Source organism: Thalassophryne amazonica, chromosome 1 (assembly GCF_902500255.1).
Source record: "Thalassophryne amazonica chromosome 1, fThaAma1.1, whole genome shotgun sequence".
Classification (NCBI taxonomy): Eukaryota; Metazoa; Chordata; class Actinopteri; order Batrachoidiformes; family Batrachoididae; genus Thalassophryne; species Thalassophryne amazonica.
The window spans coordinates 45022683-45039705 of NC_047103.1; the positions used below are offsets into that span (position 1 = coordinate 45022683).

At 41.7% G+C, this 17023-nt stretch overlaps 1 protein-coding gene and 1 long non-coding RNA gene across 4 annotated transcripts in view; one reads left to right on the forward strand and one right to left on the reverse strand.

Moving 5' to 3' along the window:
• Positions 1 to 17023, reverse strand: part of map3k22 (mitogen-activated protein kinase kinase kinase 22) — a 136611-nt gene that overhangs the window by 47624 nt on the left and 71964 nt on the right. For 2 of the 3 annotated variants that reach the window (XM_034168911.1, XM_034168906.1), the window contains 3 exons: positions 7680 to 7779; positions 6913 to 7047; positions 5586 to 5700 (listed from right to left, as the gene is read on the reverse strand). In XM_034168911.1, coding sequence (XP_034024802.1) covers positions 5586 to 5700; positions 6913 to 7047; positions 7680 to 7779 — 350 coding nt within the window. The remainder of the gene's footprint in view (positions 1 to 5585; positions 5701 to 6912; positions 7048 to 7679; positions 7780 to 17023) is intronic. The other variant, XM_034168914.1, reaches the window with a different exon arrangement.
• LOC117509157 lies at positions 3562 to 16992 on the forward strand. Its single transcript, XR_004560279.1, has 3 exons — positions 3562 to 3573; positions 5498 to 5506; positions 16043 to 16992. It is a non-coding gene; the product is annotated as an uncharacterized LOC117509157 (long non-coding RNA).

The following is a 17023-nucleotide window of genomic DNA, read 5'->3' on the forward strand; positions in this document are numbered from 1 at the left end:
TTCACATCGCATCTTCGCTCAGCTGTCCGCTGTGGCCACTCTCCTGTCTCCTCTCATCAGCTCCCTCCACTTGTATCGCCCCATTTCTGCCTGCCTCTTTTCGCCACTTTAGCAACTGGCAGGGGATTGTCAGAATGCTGATAATTCTATACAATTTATATTATTTGAGCTGGCATCTGGCGTCACCAGAGCTAAAAAGTATGGCGCTGGCAGCGTTCATAATGTTATTTCAGATGAAATGGAGAAATAAAATACCATGCAGAATCATTTCTGCGCTTTTGATTTTAAGATCTGACTTAAACGCTATTTTTGGCACCGGACTGCAAAAATGTTCTGAAAAATCAACCTGAAATGGAAGAACAAACTGCGATACTTTTCCAGCTTTTCTGCCAGTCACTCATCAAAATGGTCTGGGAGCGTGCACTTGTTTCACGTGTCTCTGCATCCACCACATCACAGAACCACACAGGGTCCTTTTTGACAAAAATCCAGGCAGACAACCGAGTCATCCCCAGGTCCCGAAAGTTCCTCTCAGTCTGACAATTTTTTTTCTCAAACCATCACAAACAGGAAAATTAAAGATTTTTCTTGTGCACTCACTGGAGAATCTTAATTCCCACCTCATCATTCTCCTCTATTTTTGGTCAGTTGTTGAGATAAGCAAGTCTGGCAGCCGTTGGTTCAGAAACTGCCTGTTACAAGCCCACACAAAATGTGTTGACCTTGCCTATTCGTCATGACCGACATGACCGCAGACATGTCAAGTGAAAGCCAGCCTTCAACATTTGTATTTTCCAAACAATCCAGGAACAACAACAGACCTGAGAGACCTAACAACCACAAAGACATTCAAAGCCAATCCTTAATTCATACATCTTAACCCAATCACCACTTTCCTTTAATTTAACAACTTTAGAATTTAAATGCCAACTGAGAAAACTAAATGACGCCACAAAAAAGCCACTTGCAATAAAAGCATAATCCTGTCCTTGTTTTGTCCCCACATGTCTCAGTATGTTAAAGTGATCACTTTCTCCTCAGACATTCTCAAATTTGCATTTTTCTGTTGTGGAAGCATGTTGCTCATCCTGTGATTAACATTCCCTTGCCTTTGGCGTCTCTCTGGGTTGTAAATTGATTTTGACAACCTATCCTTGAGGTCTTTTTCAGCAAATTCCTACCTGTACAAGAAACCTTGACAACAGCAGGATCGGGCTGTTAACTACGTGATTTTTCTTCCACAGCCCTGATGGTTGTATGCAGGTAGTTGAAAAGGATTTCTGAAAGCATCCTAAAGCTGTTCTGGCTGGCATATTAAACAAAGGCATGGCTGCCCTTGACTTTATACTTCAGAGTTTCTAGAGATATATACAGTTAATACAAGGGATGTCCCAATCCGATCACGTGATCGAAAATCGGACCCGATCACGTGGTTTCAGACTTGATCGAAATCGGACGTTGCATCCCAATCAGGAATCCGATATAGATTTTATCCTCATTATTTTGATCAGCGCTATTTCAGGCTCATTATTGCAGGTTAATGGGCCTTTCACGCGTCTGAAGCGTCAGAGGCATGAGACGCGTTGCTTTTTAGAAGCGTCAGAAGCGTCGCTTTAGCTCGGCTTTTGACGTGACGCTTCTGACGGGAGCGTGCATTGCCGCTTGTCGGCAGGCTGACGTGGTCAAAGTTCAACCAAATCTTTTTTTTTTTTTTTTTTAATTGAACAAAAGAAAAAACATAAGTTCAACCGGACAGAGGTGGGGGGAGTTACGCAGGCAAAGTTTCTTTCGCAGAACTGCTGTTTGTGTGTTTACGTGCTCAGCCTGACGCCTCGATGGAATGACAAAAGGATGATGGACACTTTCCCACCGAAACTCTTGCTCAGTCATTCTTCCGTGCGCAGCAGGACTTGGTGCTGACCAAGTCCTTAGGACGACCATCTGTCATCTGATTAACAAAAAGAAAAAAACAAATTGTCCTGTGATCGTTTGTCTGCAAAACGAGGCAAGAGATTGTGTGCGCACGAGCGACGTGCACACTCATCACATTTAGGAGCGCGTCTTAAAGAGCTTCCGTCTTCATTCACGTTCACTGCGCTGCTCTCAACTTGTTGAACACTGATAAAGCATCAGAGGGGTACACTGAGGACTGTCAGGACACAAATGTACCGTATTTTTTGTACTATAAGTAGCACTTTTTTACATGTTTTGGCCAGGGGTGCGGCCTATACTCCAGAGCGACTTATAAATGAAAAATATCCCGGTAGATTCTCAATTAATTTATCGTAATAAAACAATTTTACATGACAGACTTGCTCTATGTTTTAAGATGGCCACCGGAAACGGAAATGCAATGCATCATGGGCATTGTAGTATGGCAGCTGCCCTATAGGTCACGCTGGTCGCAATAACCAATCAGAGAACAGAACATTGGACGCGTATTCCTCACCTCACCCAGACAATGACTGTGAAACAGCGTGCTTGCTGTTATTCCGGGAGGGCTAACAAAACAGCTTCAACCTTTGGATATCAGTGTGAGCAGAGTGTTTAAGTTGATGCTGAGAGCTGTGTGGGAGCACTGGGTGAGCGATGGCGAAGGATTAGCGTCTGCACTTGGAAGGAGCTGGCGTCAACACCACGGGGAGGTCATGAGCTGCGCAGGTAGGTGCTGCACGAACATTGGCAGCTGACACCTGGTGTGTACTATGGTCCACAGTGGGTAATATGTTAGAAAAGAACCGTTCAGCGATGGTGCGGGTTATGGTTCAGCTCGCAATGTGGTCTGCAAAATACAAACATATCCGTAGGTAAAATGGAGCTCACGCGCTCCGAGCGCCGATCGACAAGCTCACACCCCGCTGAAACAACCAGATCATTTCCAACGTGAAGGCTTTGTTGATCCGGGACGTCGTCTGACTTTCACAAAAAGGCAGAAGGCGTGGACACCAGCACTTTTTCGGCACATTCCACTGTTACAGGAGTTTTTTTCATGGAAAGAAAAGCGGAGGGAAGCGCCACGGAGCCGTTCATTACGCGGCACAAAACCACCTCCGTGTTGGCATCTCAGGACGGCTTTCAGGTGGATTTCAGATGGCTGTCGGTTGCTTTTCAGTCGTGTGATTATCCGAGAAATTGAGCATGAGCTGGACATGCCCCAACATGTCCTGTGAGGCTTCATCACTGCGTTGCTTTGCGCTATGCGGCTCCACCGCGACGCGTGGAACTCCTCCGCACGTCTGTCTCAATGTGCCGAAAAAGTGCTGATGTCCACGTCTTTTCACAATTCCTGTGCTAGTCAGACGACATACCGGATCAAGACAGCGTCCAGTTTAGAAATGAACGGCACATTCCACTGTTACAGCAGTTTTTGTCATGGAAAGAGGAGCGGAGTTCCGTGCGTCGCGCTGGAGCCGCATGACGCAAAGCAACGCCGTGATGAAGCCTCACAGGACATGTTGGGGCATGTCCAGCTCATGCTCAATTTCTCGGATAATCACACGACTGAAAAGCAACCGACAGCCATCTGAAATCCACCTGAAAGCCGTCCTGAGATGCCAACATGGAGGTGGTTTTGTGCCGCGTAATGAACGGCTCCGTGGCGCGTCCCTCCGCTTTTCTTTCCATGAAAAAAACTCCTGTAACAGTGGAATGTGCCGAAAAAGTGCTGATGTCCACGCCTTCTGCCTTTTTTTGAAAGTCAGACGACGCCCCGGATCAACAAAGCCTTCACGTTGGAAATGATCTTGTTGTTTCAGCGGGGTGTGAGCTTGTCAATCAGCGCTCGGAGCGTGGCGTACTCTCAGATGCTGTGGGCTGTCCTTAAAGCGGCAGTAACACTCCTTAATCTGTGTAATACCCACAAAATCGTCCCTGAAAGCCATATTAATTTCCCGAACGGTGTCCACCTGGAGGTCTCTCACAGTTTCTGGAAAAAAAACTGATGCAGCAAAGCTCCAAATCATTCAGACATTTATTCGCAATAAAAAAACGATGAGGGGGTGGACCAGTGCTCACACAAAGCCTGCTCACAGGCGAATGACACAACCGACAGGTATGAAAAAACTCATGCATGCGCACGAAGGTTCAAGCTTGGCTGATGCAATCACACGTGATTCAAATCCATATGGTTTTTGAAAAAAATAAAAAGGTCGGATACTTTTCTCACAGACCTCGTATAGTCCATTGCGAGTTATTTATAGTTTATGTTTCGTTATAATGGATAAAGTGGCTGGTGCAACTTATACTCCAGTGCGACTTATAGTCCGGAAAATACGGTAAGTTGTTTTTTTTCCTTTTACTTTTCAAGTTGACTTTTGAACTTTCGAAGCTCTGAGCTGTGACGTAGCTTCGGCCTGTCCAATAGGAATGACACGTCGGGCCAAAACACAGAAGACTAGTGGCAGAAACCACTGATCTGTACGAATGGTAAATAGACTGCATTTATATAGCGCTTTTCCATCTGCATCAGACGCTCAAAGCGCTTTACAATTATGTCTCTCATTCACCCCGATGTCAGGGTGCTGCCATACAAGGCGCTCACTACACACCGGGAGCAATAGGAGATTAAAGACCTTGCCCAAGGGCCCTTAGTGATTTTCCAGTCAGCTGGAGATTTGAACCACAGATCAGTGCAGAAGCCACGTGTCTGAAGAAAAATCCTTGGAAATGATTTTTGTTGTTGTTGTTTGTTACCTCAAAATTTCTGATTACTGTTTAAAAAAAGTTTAGAACACTTGTAATTAAAATAGCTAAATCAATAAATGGTTCTTTAAAAACCTTTCATCTATAAATTAAAACCACCTGTTATTTCAGATTAGATAATTTCTTGTTTAACATAAGGAATCTTTGACATTTATTTTTAGACAAATAAAATAACATGGATATTTGTACATTTTTTTAAGTCTGGTAGATTATTACTTGATTGTTCAAGCTACCTCAAGGAGAAGTGCACTGTTTAAGTGATAAATAATAAAATAAGGTGATTAAAATGAAATTATTATATATTTAGCATTTGTTCATTGTTCATTCAGTTTTTTAAAGTATCAGATCGCGACTCGGTATCAGCAGATACTCAAAAATCAGATGACTTGGAATCGGATCGGGGCCAAAAAACCTGATCGGGACATCCCTAGTTAATACCCTAAATTTTATGACAACATGCATAAATGTAGTTCTCTTCCAGACATGTGCTTAATTGCAGCACAACTACATTTTTGCATAGGCGTGCAAACCAGTAACTTACGTGAACATGATGATGCATTTGACTGTCATTTAGAAGTGGTATATATTGCATAGGACTGTGCATCATAGCTTTCTGGGAACTGGTCTGATGACCCATTAAGATGACTGACCACTATCTAACTGCACAATGAACAAGACCTTAAATAAGTTGAATGATACAGAGAAATGGCTCTGTGGTATAGGAGTTAGAACGATGAAATAAATGGCACTTTTTGCTTCATCAAGTATTTCTCTGAATCCACAAAGATCCTATGAGTTCAGTGAGGTAAAGGTTATGTATGCAAAACATTGCAATGCCTTCAATCTTCCAGCATACATGTGTGGGTTGTTCGGTCCTGCCTCACCTGTTGAGTGCTTGCGCACCCTCTCAGAGCCTTTGAGAAGTGAACCTTTCAGATCTCCCAGTGAGCGGGATGACCTCATCTCGGTCTGTTTGTCCCTACTGTTTACCTGTAGGTACTACAGAGACAGCATGGAGAAACAAGATCAGTAGCGTCAGTAGGGGATACATCACAGAGCTGTAGAAAATACACCATCAACCCTCTTTGTTAATAATTATTTAACAAAAAAAAAAAAAAAAGAAGTAAACTTAGCTCCAGGAGCACTCTGCTCACAAAAATGACTACATGCGGTTGACGCTTATTAATTGTTCGGAATCACAGTTCATACAGTTACTGTTTACACCGTGATAAATCTTAGTCTTTTTATAGCAACATGGCTGCCATTCCTGCACATTTCTGTCTTGGAAACATTCTGTTCAATGTACAAATACAGAAATACCACTCAAATACTTCAGTACCTAATATTTTTGGGTTATGCAATAAATGCGTGTAGGCCTGTCATGATAATTACGCTATCGTTCCATATATAAAGCTAAACACAATCATCCTTCTAGCCTCGATATATCGCCCTTTACATGTGTGTTTGTTTCCATTAGTCACCAACATTTCAGCGAGTCACACTGCTTCTGTCATTCTCTTGTCTGCAGCAGAGAGCCATGCAGTTTGACTGCATTATTCCATCCAGAAAGTTTGAACGAATAAATGGAATTGGCTACCTTATTATTTGTTTTTCCAAAATACGAACCTAAATTCCAAAGTGTACTGATTCACATTTGTGTTGAATCACTGTCCCTGTATGAAATCAGCCTGTGCTGCATGTGAGTTTAGGCAGACAAATTAGTCACAAAGTTGACATTTTATATGAAATAGTGTAAGATTTCACTGATGGGATGGTTGCCAAATGGTGATACTACCTATGAATACTTTAATCTGTACATTGAGGTTTTTTATGAGTGTCTGTCATTTAGTTATAATGATACTCATCATATGGCGAAAATGGGCCATTAGTTCAGGCACTGAGGAGCCAAGAGTTCATTCCACCCTGTTGAAATATGAATAACAGATTTTGGATATTTTATGTATTTATTTTTTCATATTTCAATTTCAACATTGAATATTCTTGAGAACTAATAGTTCATTGCTCTATGAAAAGATGTACTTGCATTTTATGCTATATTATCATCATATCCATGGCATAAAATGGTCTTAAAATGACACTGATGACAATGTGACACTATCGTGTATCACTATATTTTCTGCGGCAATATATCCATCCAGCAAAATTTGTTATCGTGATAGGCTGGAATGCGTGTCTTGGAGAAATGCACACCTGTTGCTGGGGACTCACATGGTTGTTTTTGGGGGTCTTGAGCAGTATCCTGAGCAGTCCATTGGCTCCTGAGCTGCAGCTCAGAGTCAGCACGGCCTGATCCAGATCCTCCTGAGTCTTCAGGGGAAGCAGCAACTTTAAGAAAAACACAACATTTAATTTCATGCAGTTTAATGAAGTAAAAGCATGATGTTGTGTACACATGTATTACCATAGTGGTTTGAACTTACTCACTCCTTTATAGGTGCCCTAAATGACTTTCTGCCACTAGATATTGCACTATGTTTAGGACCAAAACAATGCCTCCCCTCTTGACCAGTCCGGCTCAACATGACCACTCCCCCATTTATTTTGCATATTCACGTAAATGTGCAAAATAATGGGGATGGGTGAAGTGGTAGAGGGAAGGGAGCATATTGGGATTGAGCCTAAATGTACTGTTTGGACATATTTCAAGAATGTCGCTGTCGTCTGCCATCTTGAAAAAGTTCCACAGCTATGTGATGAGGGGCAATGGCTTTACAAAATATCATACAGTAAACATGGACGCACAGTCAAATCCAAGTCCAGGAATGCTTCTAGGAAACAGAAAAGCTCAAAGCACAGAGGGAATGTTACTTCATTCTCTGCACAGAACATAGTTGTTGGCTACAATATCAATTTATAAAATGCCATTTAAAGCACATTTAAGTGATCTAAAAAAATCTAAATGAGCTAAAAAAGGCAATGTTTAGACATAATAAACTGTCCAATAAGTGCTCTCATACCTCTTTTTCCATGTAGAACATGTCCATCTGCTGGCCAAAGGCCTCTGTCACTTTCTGTAGCAGCTCCTTGATCTTCAGCGGCCTCTGGAACGGGAGAATTCTGTAAAGCAAAGATAGTAGTCAGCTCAAAGAATACAGTGCTACATTTGAGCTACAATATGCATGACAATTTAACTGACAAACAGCCGGGAAGACCTGGGAATAGTTTGAAATATATATATATATATATATATATATATATATATATATATATATATATATATATATATATATCCTGCTGTGGGGATGTTTTTCAGCACCAGGAACTGGATGACTAGTCAGGGTGGGGGAAAGATACAGCAATGTACAGAGACATCCTGGATGAAAACCTGCTCCAGAGTCCTCTTGACCTCAGACTGGGGTGACGGTTCATCTTTCAGCAGGACAATAACCCTAAACACACAGCCAAGATATCAAAGGAGTGGCTTCAGGACAACTCTGGGAATGTCCTTGAGTGGCCCAGACCTGAATCCAGCTGAACATCTCTGGAGAGATCTGAAAATGGCTGTACACTGACGCTCCACATTCAGCTTGGTGGAGTTTGAGAAGTGCTGCAAAGAGGAATGGGCAAAATTGGCCAAAGATAGGTGCACCAAGCTTGTAGCATCATATTCAAGAAAACTTGAGGCTGTAATTGCCGCCAAAGGTGCATCAACAAAGTATTGAGCAAAGGGTGTGAATATTTACAGTCGTATGCAAAAGTTTGGGCAGCCCTGATAATTTCCATGCCTTTCCTTTATAAATCATTGGTTGTTTGGATCAGCAATTTCAGTTCAATATATAATAGCAGACAAACACAGTGATATTTGAGAAGTGAAATAAAGTTTATAGGATTTACAGAAAGTGTGCAATAATTATTTAAACAAAATTAGGCAGGTGCATAAATTTGGGCACCCCCCCCCCCCCCCCCCAAAAAAAAATACATTGATATTTAGTAGATCCTCCTTTTGCAGAAATAACAGCCTCTAAACGCTTCCTATAGCTTCCAATGAGAGTCTGGATTCTGGCTGAAGGTATTTTGGACCATTCCTCTTTACAAAACATTTCCAGTTCAGTCAGGTTTGTTGGTTTCCGAGCATGGACAGCCCACTTAAAATCACACCACAGATTTTCAATAATATTCAGGTTTGGGGACTGAGATGGCCATTCCAGAACATTGTACTTGTAACTCTGCATGAATGCCTTAGTAGATTTTGAGCAGTGTTTAGGGTCATTGACTTGCTGAAAGATCCAGGCCCGGTGGAAGTTCAACTCTGTCACTGATTCTTGAACATTGTTCTCAAGAATCTGCTGATACGGACTGGAATTCATGTAACCCTCAACTTTAACAAGATTCCCAGGACCTACAGCCACACAGCATGATGGAACCACCTCCAAATTTTACTGTAGGTAGCAAGTGTTTTTCTTGGAATGCTGTGTTCCGTTTCAGCAATGAATACCGCCACTTGTTATGTCCAAATAACTCAATTTTAGTTTCATCAGTCCACAGCACCTTATTCCAAAACAAAGCTGGCTTGTCCAAATGTGCTTTAGCAAACCTCAAGCGACTCGGTTTGTGGCATGTATATAGAAAAGCCTTCCTCTGCATTACAGCATCTTCTTGTGCAAAGTGCGCTGTATAGATGAACGATGCACAGAGACACTATCTGTAGCAAGATCATGTTGTAGGTTTTTGGAGCAGGTCTGTGGGTTGACTATGACTGTTCTCACCATCCTTTGCTTCAGCTTATCTGACATTTTTCTTGACATGCCACTTTGGGCCTTAACTAGTACTGTGCCTGCTGTCTTCCATTTCCTCACTATGTTCCTCACAGTGGAAACTGGGCAGCTAAAATCTCTGAGACAGCTTTTTGTATCCTTCCCCTAAACCATGACGTTGAACAATCTTTGTTTTCAGGTCATTTGAGAGTTGTTTAGAGGCTCCCATGTTGCCACTCATTAGTAGAAATGCAAAGAGGGGAAACATTTGCAAATGGCCACCTTAAATATCCTTTCTCATTATTGGATTCACCTGTGTAAGGAGGTCAAGGGTCAATGAGCTTACCAAACCAATTTTGTATTCCAATAGTTAGTGCTAAATGTATTCAAATCAATAAAATGACAGGGGTACACAAATTTATGCACCTGCCCAATTTTGTTTAAATAATTATTGCACACTTTCTGTAAATACGAGAAACTTCATTTCACTTCTTAAATATCAGTGTGTTCATCTGCTATATGATATATTTAACTGAAATTTCTGATCCAGACAACCAATGATTTATAAAGGAAAATCATGAAAATTATCAGGGGTGCCCAAACTTTTGCATACAACTGTATGTACACGTGATTTATTAGTTTTTTATTTTTAATAAATTTGGGAAAAAAATAAAGTGTGCTGTGAGTAGACCTTTGAGGGGAAAAAATTAATTTACTCCATTTTGGAATAAGGCCATAACATAACAAAATACAGAAAAAGTGAAGCACTGTGAATACTTCCAGATGCACCATACTTCATTTTCTTCAAATTGTCCATTTTCACATACAGCTTGCTATACATCCTTTCCATAGCCCTTACCACATCCATTTTTTCCTTACTCTGCATCTTCTTGTGTGCCTGTCTGCTTTCTTCATCTCTCCAACTATCCCAATTGTTTTTTGTCAAACTCTTCGACTTGTACTCCTTAGACTTTATCATTCTACCACCAAACCACATTTTCCTTCCTCTGTCCAGAAGTCTGAATCACAGAAAAATAAGTGTTTTGAAAATGGATTATTTAAGTCATTTATCAAGCAAAAATGTCCAATTTTGAGTTGTGTGAGCTTCTCACAGATGAGGATTTGTTTTGTTTTCTTACATCACTATCACTACTACATCATTTGTTTTATTTGACTTAGCATATATAATATATATAGCATATGTATAAACAGGAAGTTTGGACTTTGTAATGAATTTTAAAACCTTTGTGACATCTAAAATACTAAAACCAAACAAAGAAAGAAGAAGAAAAATAAAAAAGTATTTAGCCATATAAACTAATTATACAATTAACCAAAACCAATAAAATAAAATTTAGTTTTGATTCCTACAAAGTGTTGTGGACATCCTTCAGCCAATAATAAAGTTTGACCCCCATCACAAATCCAACAATTAGCAGTTCTGCATTTATCACATAGTTGCACAGTTAACATCACACTATGAACACAAAAACAAAAATATGACACAGCAGAGAGTCAAACTGACAGATACACCTATGGACATGATGAAACTGGATCTGTGTTGCTGAACTGGTTTTGTGACCTCTGTGTTAGCAGAAAGAAAACATGATCTTTTTTGTAACAGTTTGAGAATGTAGGATTTTCTAAGCCATTCTCATGGGTTGTTACTATAGTAACAAGAGGCAAAGGGATCAGGTCATCTGGATGAAGGATTGAAGGGAGTTGAGATATCACAATGTCAACATATGCCCAAGTTTCACTACAGGAACTCGCAGGCCTTTTTCAGGGATACAATAAGTCCCTACTCCAGAATAGGTACTTCTTGGCAGTCCTGAAAAATCTTGGCATGAGGGTGATCGATCCCAGACAACAAGCAACAAGCACATTTTGTAAAAGCAAGCAAAAGAAAGTAAACAGAATGGATAGCAGAAGTGGAGATGAACCAAAGAGGCGGTATAGACACTGTTGTCTTTGTTTGCAACTGACAGGGTCCAGCCAGGATTCAAGTCTTCGAGAAGGAATGAAAAGATCTACATGACATGTCATTGCACCCCTCCAAAATTAAACACATGGGAAAACAGAGATATCAAAAGAGCTGAAAGCAGGACTACAAGCATCTGAAGGAACACATCAACAAAAGTGGCTTAAGTCTGTCGGAGGACCACGACACAGAGACAGAAGAGTCAATGCTTTGTTTGGCCAATGGAGTTGCAGTGGAAGACACTCCATTGAGAAGTCCAGAATCAAATCAAGAATTAATGAAATACGCAGCACTATATTATGTTAGTAAGCTCTTGGGACGCCAAATAAAAAGCATAAGTTACTATATTTTCAAGAATATAAGTCACATTTTTTTTTTCCTTTTACTAGTTTGGGAGGTCCTACGACTTACACAGACACCAAGGCGACTTATATACCAAAAAACACACAGTTATTAATCATAACTATAATGACTATTTAAATAGGACTTTCCAGAAATCAAACCACAAAACAAAGTAAACTCTAGAAATTAGTAATGGGTGACAGAAATGATAAAAAAAACTGGTCTACGATAGAGATATTAATTCTATTGCACCATCACGGTAATGCATGTTAATGGACTGAAGGTGACAGCAATACAACAATAAGGATGACAGCTGATGTTAAATGCCATAGAAGAAGAAGAAGAAGAAGAAGAATGTTGGTGATCCAGGAGCTGCAACATGGCTGAAAGTGAAAAGGAGAAGCTGGTGAAAAAAGACCGGTGCAACATCCATTATTTGGACTTGAGCTTTTTGATCCATGAAGCAATTGTGTTGAAATGGTTCAGTGTTTCGAAGCATCTGATACAATTAAATATATTGACGTGCTGGCCAATCTTCAGCATAGCACTTACATGGAACAATAAAGGGCAAGGTGTCATGAAACAGTAAGGCACTGTTATGTACACTCAACAAAAATATAAATGCAACACTTTTGGGTTTGCTCCCATTTTGTATGAGATGAACTCAAAGATCTAAAACTTTTTCCACATACACAATATCACCATTTCCCTCAAATATTGTTCACAAACCAGTCTAAATCTGTGATAGTGAGCACTTCTCCTTTGCTGAGATAATCCATCCCACCTCACAGGTGTGCCATATCAAGATGCTGATTAGACACCATGATTAGTGCACAGGTGTGCCTTAGACTGTCCACAATAAAAGGCCACTCTGAAAGGTGCAGTTTTATCACACAGCACAATGCCACAGATGTCGCAAGATTTGAGGGAGCGTGCAATTGGCATGCTGACAGCAGGAATGTCAACCAGAGCTGTTGCTCGTGTACTGAATGTTCATTTCTCTACCATAAGCCGTCTCCAAAGGCGTTTCAGAGAATTTGGCAGTACATCCAACCAGCCTCACAACCGCAGACCACGTGTAACCACACCAGCCCAGGACCTCCACATCCAGCATGTTCACCTCCAAGATCGTCTGAGACCAGCCACTCGGACAGCTGCTGAAACAATCAGTTTGCATAACCAAAGAATTTCTGCACAAATGAATCCCGGTTCACAGTGTTCAGGGCAGATGGCAGACAGCATGTGTGGCGTCGTGTGGGTGAGCGGTTTTCTGATGTCAATGTTGTGGATCGAGTGGCCCATGGTGGCGGTGGGGTTATGGTATGGGCAGGCGTCTGTTATGGACGAAGAACACAGGTGCATTTTATTGATGGCATTTTGAATGCACAGAGATACCGTGACGAGATCCTGAGGCCCATTGTTGTGCCATACATCCAAGAACATCACCTCATGTTGCAGCAGGATAATGCACGGCCCCAAGTTGCAAGGATCTGTACACAATTCTTGGAAGCTGAAAATGTCTCAGTTCTTGCATGGCCGGCATACTCACCGGACATGTCACCCATTGAGCATGTTTGGGATGCTCTGGACCGGCGTATACGACAGCGTGTACCAGTTCCTGCCAACATCCAGCAACTTCGCACAGCCATTGAAGAGGAGTGGACCAACATTCCACAGGCCACAATTGACAACCTGATCAACTCTATGCGAAGGAGATGTGTTCCACTGCATGAGGCAAATGGTGGTCACACCAGATACTGACTGGTATCCCCCCCAATAAAACAAAACTGCATCCTTCAGAGTGGCCTTTTATTGTGGACAGTCTAAGGCACACCTGTGCACTAATCATGGTGTCTAATTAGCATCTCGATATGGCACACCTGTGAGGTGGGATGGATTATCTCAGCAAAAGAGAAGTGCTCACTATCACAGATTTAGACTGGTTTGTGAACAATATTTGAGGGAAATGGTGATATTGTGTATGTGGAAAAAGTTTTAGATCTTTGAGTTCATCTCATACAAAATGGGAGCAAAACCAAAAGTGTTGCGTTTATATTTTTGTTGAATGTATGTAAGTCCCTTCGGCTGCTCCCTTGTTTGCACTCGGGGTCACCACAGCAAAGCCAAGGTGGATCTGCATGTTGAATTGGCACAAGTTTTATGCCGGATGCCCTTCCTGACGCAACTTCACATTACATGGAGAAATGTGGCAGGGGTGGGACTTGAACCGGGAACCTTCCTCACTGAAACCAAGTGCATTAACCACTTGACCACCTGTTTAATAATAAAGGTTCTATGTTCATCTTGAAATTTTTGACTATATTTTCATTTAAAGACAATATATATACTTATGTTATAATGTGATTGTGGCATCATATGAAAATAGTTGCACAAAATAATGGGGATTTGGGCACTACAAAGGTTTTTATTTAAACACAAGATCATTTCAGCAGTGTTAGGTTCGAGTCTGTTCCTCTTCTTTGTTACTTCCTCTCTATTTTTGGAGAAGACCCTCTCACACGCCACAAAAGTTGCTAGCATATGAAGATACATTTTGTCCAGCTTGTAAAGAGTTGGATAAACAGTAGTTTAGCAGTTTGGCTTTCCTTAGGGTCTATGTAACCTGTTCTGAAATAGTTATATTATAATTTATATATCATGATATATATTGTTATCGCAAAAGGCTGCAATGTATATCGCAATATGGATTTTAGGGGCCACATCGCTCATCCCTACTAGTAATAAAAGAATAAACAACAGTGCACAGTGCAGAAAAATCCCAAATTAAAGAGCTGATAATACAAAAAAGTGTGACATACGGTACTCCTACTTTTGGCTTCTGGTGTGCACAGTAAAGCTGGATGCTACAAACTTTTATGTCATCTTGCTTTAATGTTAAAGCTCAGGTTATCATTATTGTTCAGTGCATTCAATCGGTGGGTGCCCTTTCTGAAAATGTTAGTGACATGCCAGAAGCAGGTTGAGCTGCAGTGGAAACATGGCTATATTTAAGGGGAGAACTAGGTTCTGGTGTATATATATGTGAGTCTGCACACTTTGACTCAGTTTGAGCTTCTATGTGTTTGCAAAACCTCACCAGAGTGTGAGAGTGTGTGTGTGTGTACTCACTCTGTAGATCGGCCACTGTTTCAACACCACCGGGCTTCTACACTAACCAGTACAAAGGCAGATGGGAAACTTCCTGAGAGGGGGGGGGGGACTTTAAAAAAAGTGTGTGTGTGTGTGTGTGTGTGTGTGTGTGTGTGTGTGTGTGTGTGTGTGTGTGTGTGTGTGTGGCGGTGGGGATTTTGGACTGGCAGCAAGCGCAGCAGGATGTGTGTTTTTCCCTCCTTTTTCAAAGAAGGACAGAGTGAAAGATGCAGAGACATGATATTTGGAGACACACTAAAGGAGACAGCCTGAGAAAATAAAGGAGAGAATGTGAAAAAGAGAACCGTCCTCTTCCAGCATTTTTCCAACTGTTACCAACGCTTTGCTTTTGAAAATTCTCCAGCCCAGTCCGGCTTCATAGCATCCTGATAAAAGAACTTGTTTTATTGTGTCATTTCCTCATCAGAGGCGAAGACTTTGCCTATCTTAATGACCGCTCACCGCTTCCCTCGTCTGAGGAGAGGAACCTGGGAAGCTGGGAGGCCTGCAGAAATGCTCTCCATTTCTGTTTATATGTACTGATGCTCCATGTGATAAAGAGCCGGAGTGGTGTGGAGGAGGGGGTGAGGATGCTGCTCCAAACACATTTAGCTTTCCTTGCTTTGCACGTCTGCAGACACTCACAGATTTGCAGTGTAAAAAGAAGACTTTCACACATCCCGGCTCACTCCTTTATGCACAATCACAATCATCGACACAAAAAAAGAAGTCTGGCTTTGTTCCTTCACTCTCTGGAAACAAACCCTCAGGCAGGGCCAAGGGAAGAGAGAGACATAGCTCCTGTTTCCTTCCCCAAACCTTCACTGCTTGCCAACGAAAAGAGAGCCCATCCAATTAGATTCCACTGTGGACTCTACGGTGGACAAACAGTACAATTATCCTGACTCAGGGACTCCGATCGCTGTCGACAAAAAAACACACAAAAAAAACAACAAAAACATGCACTTCACTTCTATGCTTGCAATGTGGATTATTTATGCAATGTTATTTTCTCGCACAGCTTGAAGTAACAAACTCAGGATATCCTACCAATTTCCAAAACAGGGCCTAAATCAAAGCGGTCAGGGTTTAGACAGGCTTACCTCGATGAGAAAGAGAGCGAGGGAATACTTTTTTATTTTTTTTTTAACAGAAAAGCGCCTTTGAAAGCTCACAGTCATTTTTGAGAGCTGTTGTCTGTTCCAGAAGAGTGGTGTGGAGTGAGAGGAGGGAAAGTGCATGAGGGAGAGAACCAGAGAAAAGCAGAAACACACAAGAGACAAAAAACATGAAAAACTTGTCTCTTCCTCAGCAGTGGCCAATTAGGGCTGTGAAAAAGTGAAGAAGCCCAGTGTGAAACTGTGTTCTGTTGTTTTTTCCTTTTGTGTTTCTCACTCCTGTAGCTTTCTAATCACACTGAACCACGCCTCCTCTCTGCTCTGTATCCTGTCGGATCACAGCAATTACTCGAGCAGGATCTGCTCAGTTTCCCCACTAGGGAGATTTTTGGAACTTGAAGAAAAAGGTTTTCACTGGGACAAAGTCTGTGTCTGAACTTAGATCTGTCCCACGAGGTTACGTTAATGACCAGGTGACACAGTGTCCTTACATGGAACGGTGAGGCTGCGGCCCCACTGCTGATGGCACCAAATAAAGCTTCATCCACTCAAAAGCTCCATTGTTTATGCCGTGCACCTCTGCTTTCAAGTGCTGCGAGGCGGTAAACAAACTGAAAGGCACCTTGGTGGAAAAACTTCTCGTACATTTGTCTCCAGACACGGTTACTGCAAACCATGAGCATGCTCTGCCTGTTTAGTGACTGTGTCTGGAGTTGGTGGTGGGAGGGAGGACAGATGGCTGCAGGGTGAAGGATGAGGAGGACAAAGAAGACGGAGCATTATATGAGATGTGCTTGGAAGACTGGATGCTGAATCCCAACACTTTCGCTCATTTTCTCATGCTTCCATCTCAAACTGCCCAAATGAGCCTGAAACACGAAGCCTCTGCAAAACGTCAAAGCACAAATTTTTCCCTTTCTTTTATGGAATTCTGGCATGGAAGTGTGATTTCCACTCGATACAAAATCCCAGGAATGGCAGAGCAGAATAACAAAGAAAGAAAAAGGAAAAAGATG